This window comes from Spermophilus citellus (assembly GCF_964194105.1).
Source record: "Spermophilus citellus genome assembly, chromosome: 13".
NCBI lineage: Eukaryota > Metazoa > Chordata > Mammalia > Rodentia > Sciuridae > Spermophilus > Spermophilus citellus.
The window spans coordinates 94158533-94185312 of record NC_138193.1 but is presented as its reverse complement, the minus strand read 5'-3'; the positions used below and the strand labels follow the sequence as shown (position 1 = coordinate 94185312).

The 26780-nt window shown below is 47.9% G+C and overlaps 1 protein-coding gene across 2 annotated transcripts in view; it reads left to right on the top strand.

The window, feature by feature from the left end:
* Positions 1-23305, top strand: part of PLB1 (phospholipase B1) — a 94585-nt gene extending 71280 nt beyond the window's left edge. For both annotated transcript variants that reach the window (XM_081263825.1, XM_081263824.1), the window contains exons 40-53: positions 1047-1107; positions 1658-1716; positions 3278-3345; positions 3612-3655; positions 3879-3978; positions 7828-7879; positions 8776-8856; positions 10675-10740; positions 10926-11020; positions 12092-12170; positions 13588-13692; positions 14019-14114; positions 20468-20542; positions 21942-23305. In XM_081263825.1, the coding sequence (XP_081119951.1) occupies positions 1047-1107; positions 1658-1716; positions 3278-3345; positions 3612-3655; positions 3879-3978; positions 7828-7879; positions 8776-8856; positions 10675-10740; positions 10926-11020; positions 12092-12170; positions 13588-13692; positions 14019-14114; positions 20468-20542; positions 21942-22145 (1185 nt within the window). In that variant the 3' untranslated portion in view covers positions 22146-23305. The remainder of the gene's footprint in view (positions 1-1046; positions 1108-1657; positions 1717-3277; positions 3346-3611; positions 3656-3878; positions 3979-7827; positions 7880-8775; positions 8857-10674; positions 10741-10925; positions 11021-12091; positions 12171-13587; positions 13693-14018; positions 14115-20467; positions 20543-21941) is intronic.
* The last annotated feature ends 3475 nt before the right edge of the window (positions 23306-26780 follow it).

Below are 26780 nucleotides of genomic sequence, written 5' to 3'. Positions count from 1 at the left end.
TTTTTTTTAATTGCATTTTCCTCAAGTATTTGTCGTTGGCACCCAAGCCTGTTCTTGATTTCCATAGAGTTTCCAAACAGAAGAAGAAATCCATCAGTGTGTTGAACTGAGCAATCCCTTGGGATAAACTGAATTCCACTGGATGAGGCAAATAACATTTAAGTTTTATTTTCACTCCTTCATGATAGGGATATTTTAATAAGACTTGCCTTCATCTTCATCTGACCAAACTGATGAGAGGAGTTTTCAGGAGTTTTCCTCTGGCAGCCACACTCCAGGGGAACCTGTCAATTGTCAGTGGAGTCCTACTGTGTGTGCAGATATAGGAATTTGCATAGAAATTGAGTTCTCTGCCAGCCTCCTTGAACTAGCTGTGTCTGTGCCTCTGTTACCCCCACCCACTCTCCTAACACCTGGAAAATAACATCCTGTATTACAGAGATGAGGAAAGTTTACCAAAAGCATCCAGGCATTAATTTATACACATAGAAGCAAGTTAAATATGCAAAAAGATTAGTGGCTCTTAAGTTAAATATGCAAACAGACGTACAGGTGCACAGAAAAGATAGGCAGAAGCCAGAAGCTTTGCACTTGGAAAAGTTTTGTGTCTTCTTAAAGATATTTTAATTAATGTTTGGTTAGGCCCCAGTGTTGCAATTAGTGTCGATTGGTTAATGTTAACAGCAAAGCTCCTGAGATCTCTGGAGGCAGGCATTCAAACATGGGGTTGCTTTGGAACAAAGTCACTGTTTCTTCCCCTGCTTTGGGGCAGCTGCTGGCTCCATTCTAGAGTCTAGAGAAATGGGAACAGGAAAGGCTGTGTGAGTGTGCATAGGTGTGTGACCAATGCCTATACATGGTACATGAAGTAGGCAGATTCCCATTTCTCCCCTCTAATTTCCCTCTTAGCCCATCTATAACTAACAACCCTTGCCCTTCCATAACCTCTTCCAGGGATGTTTTCCTACCCTCCACCAAAAATTCATTAGTTGATCCTTGCACTGACACTCCCTGCACAATGACTGTGTCTCCTCCTGTTGATTTAGAACTGGGGCAGTGACTTCCTGTGCACAGAGTGGGATTCTTCCAGTAGAGTTCCCACCTCAGGTGAGTGAAATGTCAACAACCCCTTCAACTAAGGGCTTTATGAAGCATCAGGCTGGAGGGGGGACCCCACAGACATACTCTGGGCTTGGAGCAGGCCTTGCTGATTCCCACACAAGGCAGACCTTGGTCCTGGAAGACCCAAGAAGCTGGCTCAGAGCCACAACATTGGACTCCCATGTGGAGGGGTACAGGCCTCTCCCCAAAATCACTCTTCTTGACTCCTTGTCGTCCCAATGGCAGCATGTCAGGCTTCCATGTCCAGTGAGGCAATACAGTCAGGAGTGGGCCCACCTGTGTATGCTCCGTGGACCACTGGGCTCCTCTCAGAATGGGCGATAGCCATCAAGCCTATTGCTGTCAAGCCGTGGTTGCTCTGAACAAGTGTTGGGGGGGGGGGGACAAAATTGCTAAAGCTTTAGGCTGTAAATAAGTGACCTATGGGACTCTGGTGACCTATGGGACTAGGGCAGAGCCAGGGGCCCTGGTAAAGTTCCTACTTTGAAGAGCAGATGCTCCACCCTTACTGCAACCATTTCTCTTCTTCCCCTAGTCCACGAGCTCCGTCCAGCAGACATCAAGGTGGTGGCTGCCCTGGGAGACTCACTGACTGTGAGTACTGTGCCACGTGCCAGGGTGGGTCCCAGGGAGCCCAGCCAGGCCCTGTGCAGTCAGCCCTTTCTCAGCACAGGCTCTGTAATCAGCAGTGCGCCCCATGCTATGTGTCAGACACCAAAATAGGTGTCCTCCCCCTTCATCATCCCCCCACCCTGTTCAAACACTACCTGTTCCATGAGGCCGCCCCCATCCCTGGGGAAAAGCCATCTCCCATGTCCCCTTGTTCTTAGGTATTTCATTGGTGCATCATGACACTTGTCTAAGCCACCTGCCTTTATCAGGAACTCATCTGCACCAACTCAGATCCAAAGGGTGGTAGGTCTTACCACACACTGCCCACTGTCACCCCCAACTTAAGGACATGTTGCTTCGGGGCAGAGGGATTCCAACTCAGCACAACAGCACAGTCTCGCTAAGTGAACGACCTGAGCCAACTGTTTAGCTCTGGCTGTGCTCATGATGCTCGATCATCCAAAAGAAAAGGATGAGACATAGCCCTCCGGTAGGGCCACAAGAAAATTATGCAGAACCATGGAGGTGACATCCAGGACTTTCAAAATAGAGTATTCATTTCTATGGAAACAAACCAGCCCCATGTGTGCAGATGTTTTCATTTTGGTGTAAACATGAGAAAGCTGCAGAGGGCACTTCCCAGGCTGATAACCTTGAATTTCCCCTGGTGGGGTGGGGGAGGGGGATGACCTCTGGAGCAGGGGCAAGATTCTTGAGGTGGGAGTAGATTGCTCATTTTTTTTTTTAATCTTTGTATGTTTTGCTGATTATTGAGTTCCTTTCATAAATTTCAAAGAGCTTCTTCTTTTTAAAGACAGATCGTATAGAGAAAGCTTTATGGAGGAGGTGGAAGTTAATGAGCATCTCAGGGCATGTACTGGAGGTTAGAGGCTGGAAAGGAGAGTGCGCAGCCCTTCAGGAAGGATGGAGTGGGTGGGCAGGGGCAGAGTAGTGAGGCCATATGGCTTGGGAAACAGTGACAGGTCAATTTGCTGAGACCTGATGGTTTGTATGGACAGGGAAGGAGGAAGGAAACAAAGGGAAGGAAAGTGGGTACCACATGACGGTGTCCACATTGGTGAGAGTTTGGCCTTGATCCTTGGAGATGCTCTGAAGGGTCAGAGGTATACTGGCCAGGGAGGCACGCAGAGACAGAGACGCTCAGAGGAGCAGGTGGCAGCCCTGCTGGTGGGAGGGGAACAGAGAGGAGATGGAAGGTCAGGCAGGGGTCCAGGGTGCTGCCCACAGCAGGGAGATGAGACGCTAATCCAGAAATAAGGCAAAGACAGCGAGAGACAGACACAGGTGCCAGGGGGCTGGGAAGAAAGAATCCACAAGACTAGGTTCCTGGCGGTTGGGAGGGGCCTGGGGAGAAGAATGTGATAATTTGGAATTGAAGGTGGCCTGGAGAAAGCCAGTATGATTTTCAGAGGGGCAAATCTGGGTGCTGGTTGTACCCCTGGGCCAGACGCGCCTCTCCCAGTATACTTGCTCTGCAGCCTGGCCCAGCAGCCACCTGGAAACTTCTCGTTGCTTTTCACAGACAGCGATGGGAGCTCGACCAAGCAACTCCAGCAACCCACTCACATCCTGGAGGGGCCTCTCCTGGAGGTGAGGCTATTGGGGGCTTTTCCTCTGTTGACAATGCTTCCCCCAAGAAGGTGTGAGGGTGTGTTTCCCCTCTCACCCCTCCAGGAATGAAGTCAGATCCCGTGGATCCGTGCTGAGACCCCAGAGGATGCCATGATGCTTACCTTAGCTCTGAGGGTGGGGGTGTGATGCTCCAGGGCAGATCCTCTGGGTCTGGCTCATACACGTGCTGACACATGGAGCAGCAAGTCAGGGTGTTTTTAACCAAGTTTCTTGTTCTTCCCCAGCATTGGTGGGGATGGGGCCTTGGAGACCCACACCACACTGCCCAGTAAGTAGCCAGCACCAAGAAGCCATTATACCCCTCACTGAGGCCAGGGCCTACTCCCTGGAGGAGGGGAAGAGGAGGTTGTCTGCAGGGAGGGAAGTCAGCCAGCTCCAGAAAGACCAGAACCCTCTTGCTCCATACCTGTACCCCAAGACTGTAAGCCTCTTTGTTCCCAAGGGCTCCTGCCTCCTTTCACCTACGTTCTCTGTCCCACTCCTCTTTAAAGACATTCTGAAGAAGTTCAACCCCTCCATCTTTGGATTCTCCACCGGTACCCATGAGGAGACAGCAGGATTAAATGTAGCAGCGGAAGGAGCCAGAGCTCGGTGAGTAGCTCTGGGTGTAAGAGGAGGGTTGGGGGTGAGGCTGAGAGATCAAGATGGGACATGGGAGGAGGCAAGGAGGACAGAGTTTGGGAGCCTAGTCCCTGTTGAGTCATAGAGCTGTGCAGATGCACTTCCTGCATGCTGGCCCTGTGCCAAGCCCTCCCTGTGAATTAGCTCATGTCATTCTTATACCTTGGACACTATGATAAGGACACTGAGGCTTAGAAAGTTTCCTGAGCAGCCAAGGTAACCCAGCAAGCTCTCCGAGGAGGCAGGATCAGACCAAGCCTAAATGCAGCTCTGGTGGTGTATTTTACCACTTCTCCAGGGCAGCAGGAGGAACACATCCACCCTGACCCTGGTGGGCACTGGCCCTGCTGACTCCAGCTCTACCTCCTGTCCATCAGAGGCACCTGTCACACACACAGGTTGGCTCTCAGCACAGAGAAGCTCAGTGCATGACCCTGTGGGTGGCCACCCTTCCTTTCTTCCCCATATTGCTTCAGAACCTTGAGTCTGACTCTGAAAAATTCATATTCTGACACTAGGGAGTTCAATGTCAGGGCCCCTCAAACAGCATGGGGGTTGGTTGTTTTCACTGGGGTCTCTGCTGTTGACAACAACCCAGATCATTAGAGCTGAAATGCCTGAGCGGGTTCATTGATTTTCTGTATGGAGTGGAGCGGGCTGGGCCTTTGCTTTGTAGAAGGATCACTGCGTTCAGATCACCAGGGAAACCACGCTGCCTTCACTCACTGTTTACAGGGAACGTTCCTTTCAGAAATGGTAACCCGGGCCCCAGTCACGGCGTGAGCCTCTGAGCCACAGGAAACACTGTCAGTTCCTCAGCGTCATAAGCAGGAAGGACTTATTTTTCTACCAAAAAACTGGGCTAGGTGGGGCCATTATAGGAACATGTACTGTTATGATTGCCATCATCAACACCTAATTATTACCATACAGCTCAGCAGCTCATTCTGTTGGTACATGAGCCCCTTTCTCCTTCTCTATTTATTGCTGCTTAGCTTCCCTGCCAGACAGGGTTAATAGCAGGAGAGGTAGATGAGACCTGCAGACATCTCTGATGTCTGGTGTTAGGAAAAAGAAGAGTAAGTCACTGACTTAAGTAAGGTTGAATGACTGTCCTATGACTTTTTTTTTTCTCTGTCACTTATTAGCATGGATAAGAATGAGTTCCCCTGAAGAGAGATAAACACCATAGCAGAGCACCTAAAAATCATGAGATAACCATCTCATGATCATGGCCAGACCATTTGTGTCCAAATTCCGGCTCAGAGACTTGCTAGCTGTGTGATCTTGAGCAAGTTGTTTAGCATCTCTGAGTCTTAGTTTTCTCTATGAAAATGGGATAATAATATTGCCTACCTCTCAGGGTTGTCATAAGGATTCAATGAGGTAAATGATCCTTGAAAAGAATTTAGAACTGTATATAGTATGCATGTACACATAAAAATGTTTGCCATTATCGGGTTGCTTAGTTTCAAAGTTTTACTTAACAGTTAACTTCCCTTCCATCAACCAACAAGCAAAAATTCACTCAACACCTGCAAAGGAGGAAGCCTCAAGGTGGTTACTAAGAGACACAAAAGAATCCAAAGGTGAACTCCCTACTCACAAAGAGCTTGCGGTCTACTTAAGGAGACTAAGCAAACAGGAAATAACTTTTGGGGAAAGACAGTGTTGTGTGTGGCGACCCTGCAGACTGACATGATTTGATACTTAGTCACGCACAACAGTTAGGAGAACAGAAGAGTGTAAAGCGTGAACCAAAGACAGATGTTCCACTGCCCAAGGACAGGCTTGCCCCGACTGGCACCTGGTAGAGTGTGGGAAAATTAGCGAGAATCCCCCAACGTCATTTAGCCTAACCTGCTCCTTTACAAGATGCAGAGCCAGCCCCAGCAGGCAGGGTTCAGCAGGCTGTGCGAGCTCAGAGCAAGGTAACAGCAGCGCTGAAAACAGAAGCCCTGGGCTCTGGGCAAGGAGGAAACGGAGGAAATGTGGACAAATGAGCACCGAGCAAAGTCTCCCGGGGAAGCAGGACTTGGTCTGGGCCTGAAGGGTGGGGAGAACACGGCTGGGAAGAAGGAGAGCATGGATGTTCCTCACTGTCCCTACTACTCCCGGGAGGGCTTGTCACCTGCGAATTCTCTTCATCACATCTTGAACCTATCAAAAGGTCACAAGCATGCTGTGGTCGGTCACCTTTACCCAGGACAGGCTTCCTTTGTAGTTTTCTGATGTTCTCATCAGTAGCACTAGTGTACAGGAAGCCAACTCTCCTCCAGGGGAAAAAAGGACAGGCGTGGTACCCTGTAGGCTCGGCCACACAGAGGTCTTAAATGGCCATCCCACATCAGTGCTTACTTTTATGGCTTCTTTCGTAGAAACTTCCACTGGCTGTATGCATTTTGATGACCTAACTTCTCATATACATCTCTTTTTTAAAGAAACAAATATAACTAACATATGATAAATGGTATGAATGTAAAGCATACAATTCGGGGCTGGGGATACAGCTCAGTTGGTAGAGTGCTTGTCTTGCATGCACAAGGCCGTGGGTTCGATCCCCCACACCACACACACACACACACACACACACACACACACACACAAACATAAGTATACAATTCAATAAATCCTGACATATGTATATACCTGTGGAGCCACAATCAAGATCAAACATGCCCATTACCTACAGGAGTTTCCTTGTACCCCCTCATAATTTCTCCATTCCACTTCTTCCTGGCTCTACCCAGTATCCTCATCTCAGACCACCACTGATCTGCTTTCTGTCACCATAGGTTACTTTGAATTTTCTAGAACTTTATTATTTTTAAATATTTTTTTACTTGTAGTTGGACACAATACCTTCATTTATTTTTATGTGGCGCTGAGGATCAAACCCAGTGCCTCATATGTGCAAGGCGCACGCTCTATCACTGAGCCATAACCCCAGCCCCAATTTTCTAGAACTTTATATAAATGAAATCAAAAAATATGTACATGTGTGTGTGTGTGTGACTTATTTCATCCAGCAAAAATTATTTTGAGAAGGATCCATGTTGGGTAGAGCCATAGGTCATTCCTTTTTATTGTTAAATGATATTCCTTCGGCATGCATATCACTTTTCCAGAATGCAGTATTTATTGTTTTCTATATGGCAGGCATCTAGAGGATGAAGGGAGAACTAACCATGTTTTGTTAGAGAGGCAAAAAATTAAATAAATAAAAAATAGGGAAGGAAGGAGAAGGAAAGAAAAGAAAGAAAGAAGAGAAAATGTGGGGAGACATCCAAGTAACCCCAGGGAAGAAAAACAGAAGGATTAAAGGAGCAGAGAGTGGGACTTAGAAGTAAAGGTTAAAGGAGTCATTAAGCTGGGAGAGGAGAAAGCTGAGGGGTAATTTAGGTCTGTGACTTTTTTCAAATATACAAAAGGTTATTTTTAAAACAGGCAATCGAATAAGAAACAAATAGGCTCAGCTCCCAGGGAAGCAGACTGACAAAGTAGCAAGAAAATCCCTGACGGAAGGTTGACCACGTCTCCAGCCAAGTGGCCAGTGAGGCCCGGCCCTGCCGAAGCAGGTAGTTGGATGCAGATAACAAGGTGTCAGGGTCTGGGTCAAGGTGGCCTCGAGGTCCACAGAGCTCTCTGAGGAGGACTTGGCTGAGATTCTGGAGAGCAGAAGCTGGTTGATGCGTTCGGAAAGAGTAACCTTTGTAGAATGTTCCTCTTTCTGAAGCATCGCTCTTCCCAGGCCAAAACCCACAGCATGAGCCCTTGTTTCTGGGTGACTCTAAGGTCCTTTCTCTTACCCCTGCCTAGGGACATGCCGGCCCAGGCCCAAGACCTGGTGGAGCGGATGAAAACCAGCCCTGTGAGTACAGGCCCTGGGCCCCCACTGACCAGCTGTGAGCACCCAGGGACTCCTACTCCCAGCTGGCCTTGGAGAGGGGCCAGGGGACCTCCTCGGGCCCTGTGCCCCGAGGGTAGGCTGCGAGAGGGCACGGTGGAAGAAAGAGCAGAAAGGGGCCTGGGACTCTGGCAGCCTCCTCTTTACCCAAGAGCTGGCTTCTCAGAGTCCTGTTATATAAACACAAGGTACTAAAAATAGGCTCCTCATTCCAATCCTTCCTCCTTTCTGCTCACCCAGCCCTTCTGAAACTTCGAGCTGGCACTTTTTTTCAAATGCTCTGTGTTTATGCCTTGGAATGGAGCTTCTGGCAGGACTCCTATTATGGTGGTGGCTGCGCTGGGAAGCTGCTGCTCCCAGGGCCTCCCCGGCCCCCACCCCGCCTCCTGGCCCTGCGGGCTGTGGCTCCAGTTCTCCCTCCTCAGACTCAGGCCCCAAGAAGGCTTCTAAGAGGCAGCCCGGCTTTGACTTCTAGCTGCATGTTTGCCCTCTGCTCCTTTGAAGGCTTTAGATCACATTTCAGAGGCGTGTTAATCCAGTCAGCCTTTAATGGGCTCAGGGAAGGGTGGAATATGTCCACTCTCCACTTCATGGACTGCAGTTCTTTTAAGAGGATTTCAAAGGGAAATCGACCCTGCTCAGCTGTGTAAGCTGAACACTCCCCCCGACACACACACACACACACACACACACACACACACACACACTTCTCTCTGTGGAGATTCCCCCACCTCCTAGGCACCAAGATGAGAGTGAGGCACCCTCCCCTTCAAACTTCTCTGTCATGGGGTCTGTCTGGGTGGCCTGGTGGGTGCCACCTCACATGCCCCAGGGCCTAAATTCGGGATCTGTTCCCTCAGGAAGTCAACCTGAAGAAAGACTGGAAGCTCATCACACTCTTCGTTGGTGTCAATGACTTGTGTCACTACTGTGAAAATCCGGTAGGCCCCTGATTGACCCCATCAGGGACCAGGAATGAAGTTGCTGACCTTGGTCATTATGCTTGCCCCGGGTCCTGACCCTGTCTCATGTTCCTCTCTCATGGGAATCACACTTGCCTCGGCTTCCAGTCTCCTGAATCTGCCCAGGCAGCAACCCCCCCATCCCTTCACACATAGCAGGTGAGACTGGCCTTTCCTACTGCCTGAGTGGCCCCCGGATTTCAGAAGAAGGGTCTAGATGGACCTGCTCTTCCAGCTCATGAGGAGACTGTTTCTCTTAGGCACTTGGTGCCACCATCTGGTATCCTGCTCACTCAGATAGGTGCCTAGCGCTTCTCTACCCCATGCCCACCTGGGGTCTCCACCCCATTTTGCAGAGGAAGTAAAATGATCCTATAAATGAGGTTGGTTAGAGTTGATAGGGTGGTCTGCTGCCTTCAGGGCTCTCGTGAGTTAACCAACCTCAGCTGGCTGGCCTGGGAGCCTGACCCCATTCCTAACAGGGTCTCTATGGGGAGACGTGTCCGGGCTAACAAACTTTGGGAAGTTGCAACTTTTGGAACACATCTTGTTCTAAGATGGGGACATCCTGTATTTTATGTGGCCAGAAAAAAAAGGCAGCTGCCCTGACTGAGGGGGTGTGATCGAGTAGTGGACGGTCAGGGCGTGGGGAGAAGTCATTTAAGGCTCCTTGTGGCTCATGGAGGACAATTCTGAAGCCCTCAATGGGATCATCCTTGCCCACATAGGGGTCAGCTCTCCCAGCCCCTTCTCTTCCTCCTGCCCAGGCTTGCAAGACAAGAGGGGTCCAACTGCCTGGGGACTTCAATAATACTGTGTCCAGGACCACAGGACTCCCTGGAAACCAGAGGTGTCCAGGTTGCCTGTGGACACTTGGTGTAGGGAAATGCTTTCTGCAGCCCCAGAATACTTGTCCTTCCTGCAAACAGCCAAGCCCATGCTCCTGAGAGCAGGTTTTTGTGAAAAAGGGTGTGGAGGCCACCACCAGGTTACTCAGGCCAAGTTGCAGAAGCAGGAAAGGGCAGACTCCTGGAGAAGAGCATCCCTCAGCCGCGCTGCAGCTCTTCAGCCTGGCTTTCTTCTTCTTTGCTTCCCCTCCTTGCTGACTCTCAGCACCTCTTCTGGCATCCGGGGGCAGGAGCTCATCCATGATCAGGTGTCTGTGGGCCATGTTTTGTGTCTAGCAATGAGCTGGAATTGAGCACACAGCCCTCACCTGGTCGAGGCTCTTTGTGTTAAGAAAAAGAAATAGGTTGTCTAATCTCCCACTTCCTGCCTTGAGCCTAGTACGGCAGCCAGGCACCACACTCTGCCAACAGGCATTTATCCATGTTTGGCGTGAGAGCTTTGAGCATCACCCACCCTCTGGTGTCAGTCTTCTTCTGATGCCTTCTAAGGAGCCCAGAGCTATATCCAAAAATATGACTGTCTTCCTCATGCTATGAAGCAAAACCCTGAGTCAGTTAGCAAGCACTTACTGAGCACCTACTATGTTCTCCATACACATCACCCAGGGCACTGTGAGGTACCTTTAAATCAGCCTCTAGTTGGGGATATGGGTCATAGGAGTCCCTTGGGTTGAGTCACAAAGCATGACAAGGGGATATAGGAGCATAAAGGGTTCCACTTCTTATAGGGCACGCTCCATCAACCAGCAACAAGACTGGGCTTTCTAGCCTGGCCAGGACCACCAAAGCCCCTCTGTGCCCCACCTCCTGCTATCAGCTGAAGCCTCCTGTGCTCCTGTCTTCTGAGTGGAATGTAACGACTGAAAAGACCCCCCCATGTTCTTTGCAGGAGGGCCACTCAACTGAGGAGTATGTTCAGCACATTCAGCAGGCCCTGGACATCTTCTATGAAGAGGTGGGAATGGCAGGTCCTGCCAGCAACCAGCTGTCTAGTGCCTCCCTGGGAGCAAGAGTCCCCAACCCCATAAAAAGAAAAAAAAATTAAACAGACGATCCCTCAGACTCCTTCCAGCAGTAGCCAGTGTCTTCCCCCCACAGCTGTCTGTGAACTCATGAAGCCCACCCCTCTGTTCCCTGCAGCTTCCGAGGGCCTTTATCAACGTGGTAGAGGTCATGGAGCTGACCAGCCTGTACCAGGACCCAGACAGGAAGTGCACCATGCTGCTGGCAGCTCCGTAAGTGAAAGGTCATGATCCCAGGGCAAGGGCACCTGGGGAGGGCAGGGCTCACAGGTGGAGGAGAGCAGTGCAGGCAGAGCCAGAATACCTGTCCAGGGGCTTGGAGAATCATTTGAAAGTGCCTCTGTTACTGAATCATAGTGCCTCCACGTTACTACCCTGTGCAGGTCCATTTCTCTGGACCCCAATTTGCTTTTCTGTGAAGTGAGAGACAAAGACCAAATGATCCTTAAGACCTAAGGCAAGGTCCTGGTGGGCAAGGCAAGAATTCCTGTTGGAGGCTGGACTGATCTTCTTTAAAGATCAGCAGGACCCTGACAGGAAGTCGCCATCCTCCAAAGCCAGATGAACTCCCAGAGTTTGTGTGACTGTTGCTCTGTGGGAAGAGAGTCAGTGGGTCACTGAGGAGTCAGTCTTATCTGAGGTCAAATGGATTTGCTGTGAAGGCGGCCAACCCATTTCCATTCTTGCTAGGAACCAGGCCCCACGTGGCCAGGGGAGGTTCTGAATGATTCCTCCGGTTTTGCCGGTGTTGTGCTCCAGCTTGTCATGGTGTCTCAGCTCCCAACACATTTCTCACACCGGAGCCCTGAGGGAGGGCCCAAAGCACTCAGAGGTGGAGCTGAGGAGCCTCAAGAGCATGGGGAGTGATTCTGTGCCAAAAGACCGAGCTGTCATGGTGGTCTTCCCTGAACTCCAGCACTCTTACCACTCAGGCCTTCTCTGCAGAAAACCTAAGGGCTAAAGAATCGGGAAGCAGTCATCAAGGGGCAAAGAAAATAGGCAGCCTGTGCTCAAGGAAACCTGACAGTAGGGCCAACTCCTCCAACCTCAAAAAGCACCCCTGGACCTCATGCCCCCAAGTTATGGTTGTGACCTGGGTCCAGGAGGCAGCAAGGGTGTGCTCTGGGGGTATTTGCGTGTTGTCCCTTCACCCCATGTGAGGCAGCACAGGCTGCATGCAGGTCCCTGGAGGGTAGCTGCTGCCTCTGTGTCAGAGCAAGTCTCCCAAGAGGACAGAGCCAGCAGCCCCAGGGGAGCCTTGACATGAGATTCCTTTTCTCACAGGAGCAACTGCACTTGCTTCAGACACTCTCAAGACGCCCCGGCCATGCAAGAACTGAAGAAAGTGAACTGGAACCTCCAGGTGAGCCCCGCTGCCCCCCAACTCCTGCCCTAGTCAGGAGCTCCCCTGAGTCCCCTGAGCAAGGGCTCAGAAACGGTGTGTTTGGCAGGGGTTGGATGGACAGCATGTCATTCCCTAAAAGACAGACTGTAGCCCCCTGAAATATTTAGCCAGGCAAACTGGACCCCAAGGCCAGAGAAGGGGGGTTGGGAGAGATCCCAAAGTGGAAACTGGGAGAATCCCCACCTCCCAGCCCAGGCTCAGCCCTGAGCAGATGAACAGGACTTGACCACCAGAGTATACTCCGTGGAATGTGGTCATTCCCCCACAGAGCCTGTGTAGGGGCCACATCTCCACCCAGGGGAGGTGGGTGACGGTCACTGTGCCCGTCTCTCACCTCTCCACTCCCAAAGAACTTAAGACTCAGTCACACCCACTTTCCCCGACCCCCATTCCCTCTTCCTCTGCCCCCTCCGGCTGCTCTTGCGGCACATTCCTGCTTCTGTCTGTCTCTGCTCTTGTCCTTCCCTCTCTGGACAGGCCGGCCCTGAGCCTTTCTGCAAACTGACCCATCTTCATTCATGAGGTGGTCTTCTTCACCCTTCTGAAAAACCTCCCCCGACTAAACTTTATTTTTTTTTAAGAGAGAGTGAGAGAGGAGAGAGAGAGAGAGAATTTTTAATATTTATTTTTTAGTTCTCGGCGGACACAACATCTTTGTTGGTATGTGGTGCTGAGGATCGAACCCGGGCCGCACGCATGCCAGGCGAGCGCGCTACCGCTTGAGCCACATCCCCAGCCCCCGACTAAACTTTAGCCTGAGATGTGTCCCCAGACCAAGTCCAGTCTGCACCTGATGGACCCTAGAGTTCTCTATGGTTCTTGTGTTTTTAGATCTTATTTGCTTTTCCCAGATGGACGATAAACTCTTTAAGGATAATACATCTAGATTGTTCCTTTTATAGTCTATACTTTGGCATTTAAGTCCCACAACTGGGGACTCTCATTCCCCTATATTCACAGGCATTTTGGGGAGCTAGTGCTAAGATGCTCCCCATTTGAGCTGGATCTAACTGTCATCTTCACGCAGCAAGGGTAGGCCAGGCCTCCGGCCCAGCAAGTTTGGTCAGTGGCTCAGACTCAGCCTTGCAGAGGCCCCAGAAGGAGCTGGGTGGGTGGGTGCAGAGGGGAGGCTTCTCTCACTGTGGCTGCTGGGTTCAGCTCAGCTTTGATCCTGACAGCCAGCCAGGGCCTCAAGGAGCAGGGTGCTCACTAAAGGATACAGAAAGAATGAGTGCATGTGTCACTCTAGCTTTGCCCTTGTAAGTCACCTTTGTCTGGAGTAGATTGGCTTCTGCCACAGCCCACCCAAGGCAGAGTAATAGACCCTGTCTGTCCAGCCCTGCCAACAGGGCTGAGCAGCCTCTCCCCTCCCCAGAGTGCCATCTCCAAGTTCTCGTACTGGCACCGGTACATGCAGCGTGAGGACTTCGCGGTGGTTGTGCAGTCTTTCCTCCAAAACACTCTCGTCCCACTGAACAAGGTGAGCTGGGCCATACAGAGAACCTCTGTATGTGGAAAGAAAATCAACAGTGGTCAGCCTCCCCCACCATGGCCCTGATATTTGCTGGATTGGGATAGAATGAAAAGCTTCTTAAAATTATTGTTTTTCAACTTTCAGGGCAGGGATGGACTGTGGGTAGCTACAATTCATGTCTGTTTAAAAAAAAAAAATCCAAAATCTTTGAGATGGTCCATCGGTATCTGAACCCGTTGAAAGGAGGACAGGAGAAATGGCCAGGGCATCTTCCGGGAGGAGCATGGTGGGTAGTGGGGTCAGGATGGTCATCTCCTTGCATCTGGTTGCAGCAGGGTGGCACGGACCTCACCTTCTTTTCTGAAGACTGTCTCTACTTCTCAGAACGTGGCCACGCAGAGATGGCCATCGCACTCTGGAACAACATGGTGAGTGGCTGAGACCCTGCATGGGGTGACTCAAGGACACTGAATCTAAGGCTCACCACAAAACCTTACTGAGGTGGCTCCTTTCTCCCAAAGATTGAAATGGAGACATGCCTTATCTGTCCTGATGTATTATTTTCAAAGTGTGTGAAGTGTGTGTGTGTGTGTGTGTGCACGTGTGCGCATATGTGTGTATGCGTTGCACACTCGCACACTTTATTCTCTTGGCCATGCCCAGGTGAGAGGATGGGATGACTTTGTAATCAGATAGACTGAATGTGAGAACCAGCCTGCTTCAGTGGCTGACCGTGGGACCTTGGGCAAGTGATCTCTCTGGCCATCTGTATCAACATCTATGAAACAGTGAAAACGAGACAGAAAGTTAATTGAGGTGAAGTGTGTGCAGCAGCCAATACTGTAATTAGCTTTCAACAAATGTCCACCCGGTTACCCTTCTAGCACTACAATCTCAACACATTTCCAACTATTATTTCTTTAAACATCAAAAAGGAGATATCCATACAACCTGTTCTCCCAAACTGAAATCTATTGCAGTCCCCTCCAACGGGGGAGAAGAGAACTTTATTCAATGAACATAAAGCACCAGGGCACAGGGGCCCCTGGCCTTATGCCTCACCTCTGGCCTCTGTGGCTGACCACTCACTACTGAACCATGGTCAGCTGTGTGTGAAGTGCTTGACAGTCACCCGGATACCTGCATCCTCTTGCACAGAGCAAATGAAATGCCTTCCCAATCCAATGACCTCCTTTGATGTAGCCCCACGGTGTAACCCAATCCCCACCCTGACCTGCGTGTTCCCTCATTTCTCCCCTGGTGACTAAACAATCTACAATCCTGCTCTTTTATTGCAGTTTCAAGACTACGGTGTTTCTGCCAGCCACCACTGTGCAAATATTCCCACACCTGTCAGCTCCTCCAATATGTCCAGTGTCTTTCTCAGCTGACTCACAATATTGACTTTCTACTTGGCTACACTTCCTCCTCCTCTCTAGCAACCTCTTCTTTCCAGAGCCGCTTCTAAGATGTTTGATCTGGGCCTAGTTAATTGAAGACTCAGCCTTCCTCTACTGGGTTGTCCTGGGGTTTTCCTCTTTAAACATCAAAAAGGAAAGATTCACACAGCCAGTTCTCCCAGGTTGAAACCTAGTCCAGTCCTTTCTGATGGAGGAAAGGATCCTTATGAAATGACAACCAGATAGCTGTTGACATCATCTCTCTGCCCACTTCTAAAAGAAATCATATCATACTCTTTCAGCCTAGGACTCTGAATTGCCATCAAAACATCTTTGAATTTCCTCCCACCCACCTAACCCCTACAGGATGTTTTAAAATCAAAGTTTGCACAGGGGAATTCCTAAGATCATTTATGGTTTTTTTTTTTTTGTGTGTGTGAATTTCTTTCAGTTTTTCTTCAGAGGCTAAAGTAACAAGATTTTATTCCTTTTAAAATACCCTAAAAGACTGAGAATCCCAATTGTGTGTCTCATATCCCCCCCGAGACCTCAGGAGAATCCAGATTCCAAGAAGAGTCAGGAAAGTGAAGCCCTTGGCCTTTCCTTCCCAGATTTTCCATCGGAGCATGTCCTTCCTACCTAAGTGGTATTCCAGGTCAGCTTAAGTCTGGGCATCTCCTGGGGCTCGATGACCATATTGATGACTTGATCATGACAGAGTCCATTGGTCACTTTCTGTATAAATTAACAGTGTAGTTCTGGCCTCTTCCAAAGCATCTCAGTAGGTCTTCCTGTTCACCCAGATGAGGCTTTTTCTTTCCTAAATGTAGGTATGTGGTGCTTAGATATGAAAAAAGGAGGTGGACCCTGCCCTAGAGCCATATTGATAACCAGCCAAGACTAACCATGGCTTCCTAGCCGTTATTATTACAGCCATACCCCAAATTTTAAAATAACAAAAACAAAGCAAAACTACACTAAAATCACCCCAGAGTTTCTTATCCTGTACTATATAATTTGGTGAAATAATTATAGAGTCTAATGTTTTCAGCCCAAACCACCTAGATGTAAAGCTATAGCCTTGTGCCAACTTTCCCAAACATCTTCTTACTGGAATTTCACCCTTAGGGTGACATCAAATAAATAACAGGCTGTTAGAGCTGGAACAGATCTTAGAGGTCATCTAGCCAGAACATTCTGTCACTAAAATACAGAGACACAAAACAATCTGCCCCGCATCGCAGAGATGGTCAGTGGCACAACAGAGAGTAGGTTGTCCATGTCTTCCCCTAGCATCCTGACCACACACCAACCTCCCTCCTGCTCCCAACCTGATAAGCGCGTGTATAACCAGTGAATTCATGAATTATAATTAGAGTCCTATGACATAGTGTCTGCAGTCTTTTGGCCGCTGTTCCCTGGGTGCCCTACTGGAGCAACAAACGCACTAAATTTTTTCATCTCTTGCCTCTCCTCTCTCAAAAGCTCTTATATCTTTCTTCAGAGACCTTTCTAGAGGCGAAGCCAGAAACACCAGCAGTAACAGGGGAATTTTCCTCTTCCTTTGCCTTCTTTTGTCTTCTATAAAGAGTTTTTATTCCTTCTCTTCTGAGGACTATTTCTCCCATGTGGCATGCTCCCTCTTTTCTAGAAATCCTACTCCAGCTAATAGTTGCCACCTCTCCTAATGGGCACCACTGTCTACAGACTTACAGCTCATAGAAAGCAATTCCCAGCTTTCTGACTGCACATTAGAACCACGTAGCGGCTTATAAACAATGAGTACCTACAACCACTTTGGAAAACTCTTTGGCAAATGTAATAATGTTGAATATGTGTTATTTCCTGAGACCCAACAATTTCACTCCTGGTTATACCCCCAGAAGAGAGGTATGCACATGTCTACCTTGAGATACATACAAGGAGATTCATAGCAGCACTAGTCTTAATAGCTCCAACTGGAAATTTTCCACCCAAGGAAACCAGCTGTGGTACATCTATAGAGTCAGCAGACTTTAACAGCATGGAAATGTGTACATAAATTTTGAAAGCTAGCAATTCCTGGTGTCAGAGTCAGCATGCTGGTCTCTCTTACTGGGAGTGAGCGGTACTGGCAGGGGTGCCTCTGGGTACTGGCGATGTTCTGTTTCTTGATCTGAATGCTGGTGTGTTCTCTGTATTGAACCAATGACTTGTAGACTTGTAGACTGTGTTAGTTTCTCTTCCATTAACAGTGTATGTGCTTGGCTGGGCTCATCCCAGAGATGGTCTGAGTTGGGTCCTAGATTAAGCACTTTTAAAAGCTCTGCAGATGATTTTTAACACGCAGGGCTTATGAACCACTGCCTTAGATCTATTTTCCACAGACCTAAGCAATAAAAGAAAACCTGACCAAATCATCCCCTGCCTTTGAACTTTCAAAATCCTACCTTCGAAGGAAGCAGGCTAGCACCTTAGCCCAGCACACAGAGCCTTCTGGGACTTTACCCCTTTTTCATCTCTCTGGCTACCACACCCACAAATCTCTGCTTCCACCTTCCAATCTGTTAACTCCTGAAACTTCCTGCACCACCCATGCCTTTCACACCTCTGAGCTGGCTCTTGCTCATCCCCTTTTCTTAGGTTGCCCACCCTCAGCACTCAGCTCAAGTGCCAGCTCCTTCATGGGCCTCCTCTGAATCCCTAGGACAGACCAGTGGCCACTAGCTCCATCACTTCCTGCCCAGTCCCATCATTGGCTGCTCACATTGTCGGTACCATAGTGCCCAGCTTAGGAAAGGTTGGCTCTAGGAAAACCACTCACTTCCTGTGGCCACTCCATGCCTTCTTCCCTTGAGCTTTTCCATTCAGATCTTGGTGACTTCAGTTCCTCCATCTATTCATTAAACAACTATTGCAGTCAACCACCATGTGGTTGACCATCCAGGTACCATCTCAACCTCACAGTAGGGGAGGACAGACAACAAGAGGTAAACAACTAAGTCACCAAGGTAATTTCTGGCCACATCAGGGCTTTAAGAAAAGCAGAGAAGGGGATGGGATAGGGGGTGATGGCAAAAAGAGGGAGGCATCACTGAAGACATGATTTGTGAACTGACAGCTGGATGTCAAAAGTCTATCAGGCAAGCAGAGGGCCAGAGCCACAGTGTCTCAGGGAGAGGAAATAGGACCTGCTTGGGCCTAGAGTCAAGAATGATCTTGAAGTATCTGAGGAACTTACAAGCCAGAGTGACTAGAGGGAGGTGAACAAGGTCAAAGAAGTGGACAGGGGCAGGTCCTTGGCTGATTTTAAACCAAGCCCCCCCCCCACTGCCCCGTGCTGTGCAGAGCAGGACTGGAAGCAAGGGTGCAGTTGGAAGGCAGGTTTCCAACTGATGCAGGGAGGTGGGACCGGGGCGATGGTAGTGGAGGAAAGACATGGTCAGACTTACGATGTGTTTGGGATTGGATGAGGGACAAGAGGGACAAAGGAAAGATTCTCAGTTTGAGGTCTAAGAAACTGAAGAGAGGGTTGACTGATAGCAAGAAATTCATTTGGGAGGGAAAATTCATTTAGGCTTGGGAAGTGGGAACTGCCTTCTAGACATGCACGCAGAGGGATCAGGTAAGCTGTTAAATATAGGAGTCCTGAACTCAGAGAAGGAGTTAAGGTGGGAGATTTAAAAAAAAGAAAGTGGGGTTATTAGCATAACACATGGTATTCAAAACCCATGGGATTCACTGAGAGCTCCTGGAGAAAGAGCAGGTAGAAAAGAGTGCAAAGCCAACAGTCAAGGCCTAGAGCATTTATTCAGCCTTTTGAGGCCAGCTAGAGATGAGATGGAGAGTCGAGTGCTGGAGGAAATGGAGGAAGGTATGTCTAGGGATCCAGGAGTGTTCTGAGAGGGAGGGGTCAGTTCTGTCCAGTGTTTCTGAAAAGCCAAGCAAGAGGAAGACAAAAAGTGACCCCTGGATTTAGCCACATGGAGGTGGTTGGTGACCCTGACCAGAACCTCTGTTAAGTTGTAGAGGCTGCCCAGTATCCAGAATGAACAGCTGAAAGAATGGTAGGTTGTAAAGGGCAGCCAGAGACTCCCGACAACTCTGAGCAAGTTATAAGGAACTACAGCCAAGGTAGCAGAGGGCATGCCAGGCAAGGAGAAGGCAGAGTAGACAGCACTGATGAGAAGGAACCAGCAGGAAGGGAGAGACTGATATGCCAGTTAGTTTCTGGAATATTCCAGAGAATCAGCTGACCCAACCTCTAGCCTCCCTTCCACCTCTGGGTTTTTCCTCAGCCCTCAGAAAGTGAGAATAAGGCTTTCTTATATACTTAAGCCACCCAACTCACATGTCACCATCTCATTTTGATGTTCAAAACAACTGTCTGTGCAGTTTTCAGGACAGTATTTAACACCATCCCCAGTAGGCTGCGTGACACCATATGGTCCTCATTGGCAAAGCCAGGACCCAGACATTGCCCACTGTGCTCAGTGCGGTCACTGTGGCGTTTCTCTTAGGACCTCCCTCCTTTAATTCTGTTACTAAGGAATGAGTGCAAAAAGCTTTAAGAAAACAGAAAGTGAGATCATGGCTCAGGTGTGCTCATCAGCTTGGAGAGACTACTTTCACTTCCTGAATTGGCAGTCCCTGGTGGCCAGGAACAGTCAGGAAGCAGATTATACAATGCTTGGAGGCTGGATGGAATCCGAGGTCTGTTCTTCCCATGTCAGGGTGCAGGTTACTGGGTAAAGATGCTGGGGAGGGGATGCAGCAGCTCCCAGCTCATACTCGGGTGCAGAGATAGCATTCAGCAGAATCCCACTGAACCACACTTACCCCCACGGATATTTCAATTAAATCTTTTCATCTATGTGACAAACACATAAAGCAGCTCAAGGGAGAAAATTCTAACTTCTTAAGGTTGACAAACCAAGTGTAGTAAGGATGTCATGGTAACCAATATGTTTTCAAAGTTTTTCTGAAATTGACTAGCCCCACGCACTTGGAAAAGTTGGTAAATATGATTATCACCATTTTATAAAATTGAAAATACAGTGTCTGCAATCATAGCCACCCACGAGAGGAGCCTGGCGATGGGCGTTCTGGTCCCAACCCTTCCAGAAACCTGCTGTGGACTCTGGGCTCATTGAGCTCTCCTGGACTTCTGTGCCTCCTCGGGGCCATTAATTCAGGGTCCTGCTCGTCGCTCTGTGAGTCAGAAGCCAGTTTCAGCTCCAGCCAGGGCTGCTAGTCTCTGCTGCGGCTCTTGCCACTCTGCTGGTTTCAACCGACCCTTTCCAGGGGACAGAATATGGTATAAGCTACCTCCTCCATCCTCCACCCCAGAAGTCTCTCCCAGCTTTGGAGAGAGACTCAAGGCATCCTTTTTCTCTCTCCAGCTAGAACCAGTGGGCCAAAAGACGACCTCCAACAACTTCACCCACAGCAGAACCAAACTCAAATGCCCCTCCTCAGTGAGTTGACCTTCTGCCTGTTGGGGTGGGGGGCTGCCACCGGGAGGAACAAAGGAGGCCCCTGGAGGCCTTTGGCGCACTATCACTCACTGCCATCATTCCAAAGTCTGCCCTTGTCTCCCTGCCTCTGAAATTGTCCAGTTCCTTGGGGAAGCCATGGAGAAGGGGAGGGAGAATCCGGAGCTCCCAGGACATGAGTGGTCATTCAGGCAGCTAGCAAGCACTGGAAGGTGCTTTGAGCTTTTCTTTACTTTGGAAAGGTCAGAGCATCCTTGGCCTTGAGCAAGCATGAAGAAGCTCCCCCATGCCAGGCACTATGGGGGCAGTTGGAGGTTGAGAGGCAAAGATGTAAGAGGCAGTGTCTGCTCGTGGAGTGTACCGTCCTCTTCCTCACTGTCAATACCTGGATCACTGACAAAGCTGCTCCTAAGCTCTCCTCTCCCCCTTCTCTGTCACTTGCTGCGGGATGCAGATCAGCCTTCCTATAATTAACTCCCACCGTGTCAAGGCTGGATTCCACTGCCCAGTGACCAGAGCCCAAAAGGGAGGCCCACATCCTGCTATAATATATTTCTACACCCCTGGAAAATGGATCCAATTCCCAGACAAGCCCCATGGGCCCATGTCTGTGCTTACTTCTACCATCTGCTCCTGGAGGCTCCCCCTCCTCCTCTGCCTGTGAAAGTGCTCACCTCCTTCCAGGCCCAGATGTTTCCCTCTCTGGTCTATGGTTTGCCTCGTCTTCCTGCCTCCTGGCGTACCCCTGTGTTGACACGTTGTCCTCTATGACATGATTGTTTCTGTACACATTTAATCCCCCTCCTGAGCACTGCAAGCAGGTATCCATTCTTAACCCTCAAGGACTCATCACATGGGGCTCCACACAGCAGGTACTCAATTAATGTTCACTGAGAGAGAAGAAACTGGAGACAGGGGAGAAAGAAAAGGACCGTGGGAGGCAAACCTAGATGCCTCCCACTCCTGGGTTCTTTAATCTGCTACAAAACCAGCTGTTTCTCTGCATCATCTTCCCTGATCCTTGGGCACTTCTGAGCTGAGGGGCTGAGAGGAGATGTCCACTAGTGACCCGGAGGACACAGAGGCAGGAGCTCTATCAGCTTCCCAGGACTCTCTTCCAATGGTCACCTACCAGTTCCCAGTCTTTTGAAATCAGGTTTGACAGAAAAGGAGACGCTGGTGAGAAACCAAATGGGAGTTATAGCTGGGTGTTGACATTTGAGAGGCCCATCCTTATACAGAAGTTTCCAGCGTAGTGTAAATGAAAGAGTTTATAAACCATGAAGAGCTGTAGCCATCCCTCTCAGGATGGGGACTAGGTGAGTCCCAGGCGATGGTTGGGTGAGAGCTTCACTTCTGATGTCCCTTTCCCCCTCTCCAGGACAGCCCTTACCTCTACACCCTTTGGAATAGTGGGCTCCTCCCAGACCGGGCTGAAGAGGCCCCCAGGGTGCTCTACTGGGCTGTGCCGGTGGCAACAGTCCTGGGCTTGCTGGTGGGTGTCCTGGCAATGAGATTGTGGAGAGGCAGAAGATGTAAGCAGAGGGCAGATCCTCCCATGAGCCTGAACACCTCCGAATTCTAGGACCCACGGGTGGATGCTCATCCCAGCCCCCCAGCCACACTCTGCCGCAGCAGCCCACCCACCGCAGATAGACTTGCTTCAAAAGCCAAAGGCACCATCGTGACTTTTTGAGGCCTGGGCTTCTTCCAGGCCTGTGCTCCCAGAAGTGGCACATTTCAATAAAGGCCAAAGCTGTTCTGTCCTTGGTTCAGTCCTCTTGGAGACCTCACCTCCCATCTGCCAAGTGCACAGGTGTGAGAGTCAGTCTCTCGGGCCTGTCTCCAGCAGAGCTGCCCAAGAGCTGGCGCAGGCTGGAGCCCAGACTGGGCTGTCGGGCTCCATCTCAGCACCGTAAGCACACCCCCCACTCACCAGACCCACGCTTTTAGAGGGAGGGAAAAGGCTGGTCACCAGGTGGTGACTAGAATTTTTGGAGTTGACTGGCCGCTCTCCAATTCAATTCCAACAGATACCTACCTATTCAGCACCTGTTTTGTTTTGTACCCAGGACAATGGGGAGCATTGTGGCACTATGGTCCCTCCCAGGCTATGCATGTCACTGCCTGGATGGGAAGACCAATTCCTGCAACAAACAAGAGGCTCTATGACAGCCTGTTATTAAGTTCTGGGGCATCAGTAGGTCAATGTGTGACTGTTTTAGAGACTCTGAGAGGGCCCTTGGGAAAAGTTTCCCTGAAGGAGAGCAATTTGGGCATGCCATTTTGAGAAGGAAAAAAAAAAAAGAAAGAAAAGAAAAAAAATGGGCCAGGATTACGCCACGTAGCCTCAACCTTACTTTCTGCGTGTGTGTGTGTGTGTGTGTGTGTGTGTGTGCAGGTGTGCGCAGTGCTGAGAATTGAACCCAGGGCCTCATGCATGCCAAGCAAGCACTCTACCACTGGGCTACATACATTCCCAGTCCTCTTATTTTCTTAAGGTGCTAATTTAGGCAATAATTGCCAGTTCCACATTAGCAAATTTCTGAGAGAAAGTTAGAATGTGAAAATATAGGCTGCTGCTCCTTTAGTCCCTGCTGGGGACTCAGGGAGGGGCCAATGAAAAGTTTTGGAAAATGGAAGGATAGTCACACACATTATGAATGCGCTAAATGTCACTGAATTATTCACTTAAAAAAACTTGTATGCCACATCAATATCATCCTAATAAAAGCAAAAAATGAATCCAGGGAAGTAGACATCATCATCTACGTCTTAAGTATCATCATGATCCAAAACCTGGGGTGACAAACAACCTGAGTGACAAGGTGGGGGGGGGCACCATCTAAATGGAGCAGGCTTAAAGGCAAACCTCTTCACCAACCTGAGCCCCAATTTCTCAGATTCCTCATCTATAAAACTGAAATAAGAGAACTTGTTTTACTTGTCTCATAACATTTTTGGAGAAAAATAAAAAACTGTGTAAAACTATTGTCACTCTAAAATACTGCACAGATAGAAACTGGGTAACAGGAGAAACCCAGAGATGGGTTTGGGGTATGGATGAAAACCACCTGCCTTTCTCTCTTGAGCAGTCAGCATCTCTTTTTGGAAAAACAAGAGTGGACCCCCACTGGGCTTCCGGGTTCTCCTGGGCTTCCATTTCTACTTCTGTGCAATGCACACCTTCCCCTTTCTTCCCTCTGGACTGAAGTGGGCACTTCTGCCTTAGGGCAGTGTAACAACAAAGACAGTCCATTCCATCTGAGAGTTCAAAACCATTTACCTCTTTAAATTTTTTTTTCCTGCAAGTTTCTATTCCTCTGGTACCCCCCACTTCAAAGCAGTATGGAATTCCTAACCATTTGCATCTAGTTTGGGCTAAGGATCGGAATTTACACTATCAGAATAATCCAGGCTAGGGGCAGGAAAGATGGTGGAATGAGATGGACATCATTACCCTAGGTACGCGTATGACGGTACGTATGGTGAGACTCTGCATTGTGTTCAACCAGAGAAATGAAAAGTTGTTCTCCATTTGTGTACAGTGAACCAAAATGCATTCTGCTGCATGTATAACTAATTAGAACAAGGACAAAAAATGAAGCTGTCAAAACAAAACCCCTCCAAAAAAAAAATGAATAATCAGGGCTAAAAAATGTAATAAAGAGTCCTAAATAGTCCTAGGCTGGTTAACCGAAGATCACTTGGCAGAAACAAATCTTCCATTGAGAGACACAACCACAAACTAAGCCCTAACTCCCCACCAGCTATATTCTAAAAATCCAAAAATTAAGAATACATAGCACCTACTTGTAACAGTGGTTTTTATACAGGTTGAACATCCATACTCCAAAAATCTGAAATACTCTAAAACCTGAAACTTTTAAAATACAAACTGGACTCCCAAGCAGAAAATTCCACATCTGAACTCATAGGATGGGTCACAGTCAAAACATAGGTCCCCTGAAAATGTAGAATTACCTTCAGGCTATGTGTATAAGATGTATATGAAATGGAAATGAATTTTGTGTTTAGATATGGATCCCAACCTCAAGACATCTCACTTTGTATAGGCTAATATTAAAAAAAAAAAAGCCAGACACTGCAGGTTCCAAGCATGTTGGTTAAAGGATCCTCACTCAGTATACACTGAATATGTGGCATGCTCTTGTCTTTCAGAAAAACATTCAATCTAGTTTAGATGACACCCAAAGCCATACCATGAACAAAGCCACCAAATCCCAAAGAAGCTATACTCTATGGTAGGCCCATAGAGGCTTTTGAATTTATATTATATATATATATATATATATATATATATATATATATATATATTAGTGTAGATTAATATATATTTATATACATATATATTAGGATAGATTAAACTTGATCAACATTCTTCATAGGGTTGTGGCTCAGCGGTAGAGCATTCGCCTCTCACGTGTGAGACCCTGGGTTGGATCCTCAGCAACACATAAAACTAAATAAACAAAATAAAGATATTGTGCCCATGTATAATTTAAAAAATTTTTTTTAAAAGACTTTCAGAATTTAATTGACCTCTAAAGGATGGAGAGATGATTTGGTTGGAGGCCCAGGAAATGGGGCCTTTGAGACTGGGAAAATTCCATCTTGGTAGAGAGAATGGAAAGCTTGGTATGTATAGGGGATGACAAGAAAGCCCCCAAAATTGAGGCAGGTGGTCAGATAGAGCAACGCCATGGAAAGGCAGGAAGTTAATAGTGATTATGTGGTTATCAAATCAGGCTACCTTTGATTTGGGACTATAATTGTTTGTGAGAAAACATTAGCGTAAAGAAAGATGTTCTAGTAAAAGTTGACAGAGTGTTTGCACTAACAACAAACACCCTAGTGCATAATAATGAAACTTCACACACCCTGTTACCCCCTTTTTATGGAGGAAGAAACCAAGAGGCAGAGAAGAAGGAATTGGCCAGCCAGAGTTACACTTTCATCACAAAACAGAATATTCATCAAAACCCATACTAGCATCCAGAGCAGGGGACCCACCCAAACATACAAAACACACAATGTGAAATGGGACCAAATGGCAAAGGAGTGTCTTATTTTAAAATAAAATCTAGAAAAAAGGGAAATTATCTTCCCAAGGTAATGATGGTGCCATCCTTTCTTGGCTTCCTAGTAATCTGAAGAACTCAACCGTATTTGGTTAATAATCTGTGACTTTAAAAAAAAAATTAACTTTAGGGACTAAAGTTTATTTTAATAGGCTTGTCTGATTGGGCTATCAGGGTCATAATATCTTCACAAAATTAATTGGTCCAGTATCCTTTCTGTCATAGTCTTTTAGTCAAGAAGTCACTGAGTCCAGATACAAGGGGAGGAGGAAACACAGGCTTATTTCTTGAAGACAGGAGAGCAAAGAACTTGGGGGTCATATTTTTAAGGCCACTGCACATTCCTACAAAAATATTAGGCATCTGAGTTTGGACTTAAAATGCATTATTTCAGGAACTGAGCAGGGAAAATATTGGGCTACTCTTCCATTAACAAACCAATTGTTTCAGGAAGAATTTAATGATAAAATAATACTTACTGTGCTTTTAGAATATCAGGCTAAATCCCACAAAACCATACGCCAAATGTTCTCTCTGATTTGCGGATGCTAACCCAGAACAAGGGAGGTTGGGGAGGAGAATAATAGAAATCCATTAGATTAGACAGAGGGAAACAAGGGGAAGGGAGGGGGAAGAGAATAGGGAAGACTGTAGATTTAATCAGTCATAACTTTCCTAGCCTTCTATTTTATACATGACCAGGGTAACTCCCCATCATGCACCACCACAAGAGTGGGACTATACATAGAATAAGTTATGCTCTATGTATGTATAATCTGCCAAAATATATTCTACTCTCATGTATAACTAAAAAGAACAAATAATAATAATAATAATAATAATGAAAACTACTCATCAGAAAAGGGACTATGAAAAAAAATACAACATACAAAGTATGATAAAGTTCAGAGCAAAAGTAATTTCTGTATGGGAAAAGGACACAACTCAGTAAATCTTTAACATTTCAAAAAACAGTCTTTTAATTAGAAAAAAAAAGAAGAAGAAACAATCTTCATGAGAAACAGACATAATTGGCAAATTGGAACCCACAACATGTTAACATAATAGCATTGAAGAAAGATCACAGGCATGTTGCTTTATGATGGGGATGTGTCCTG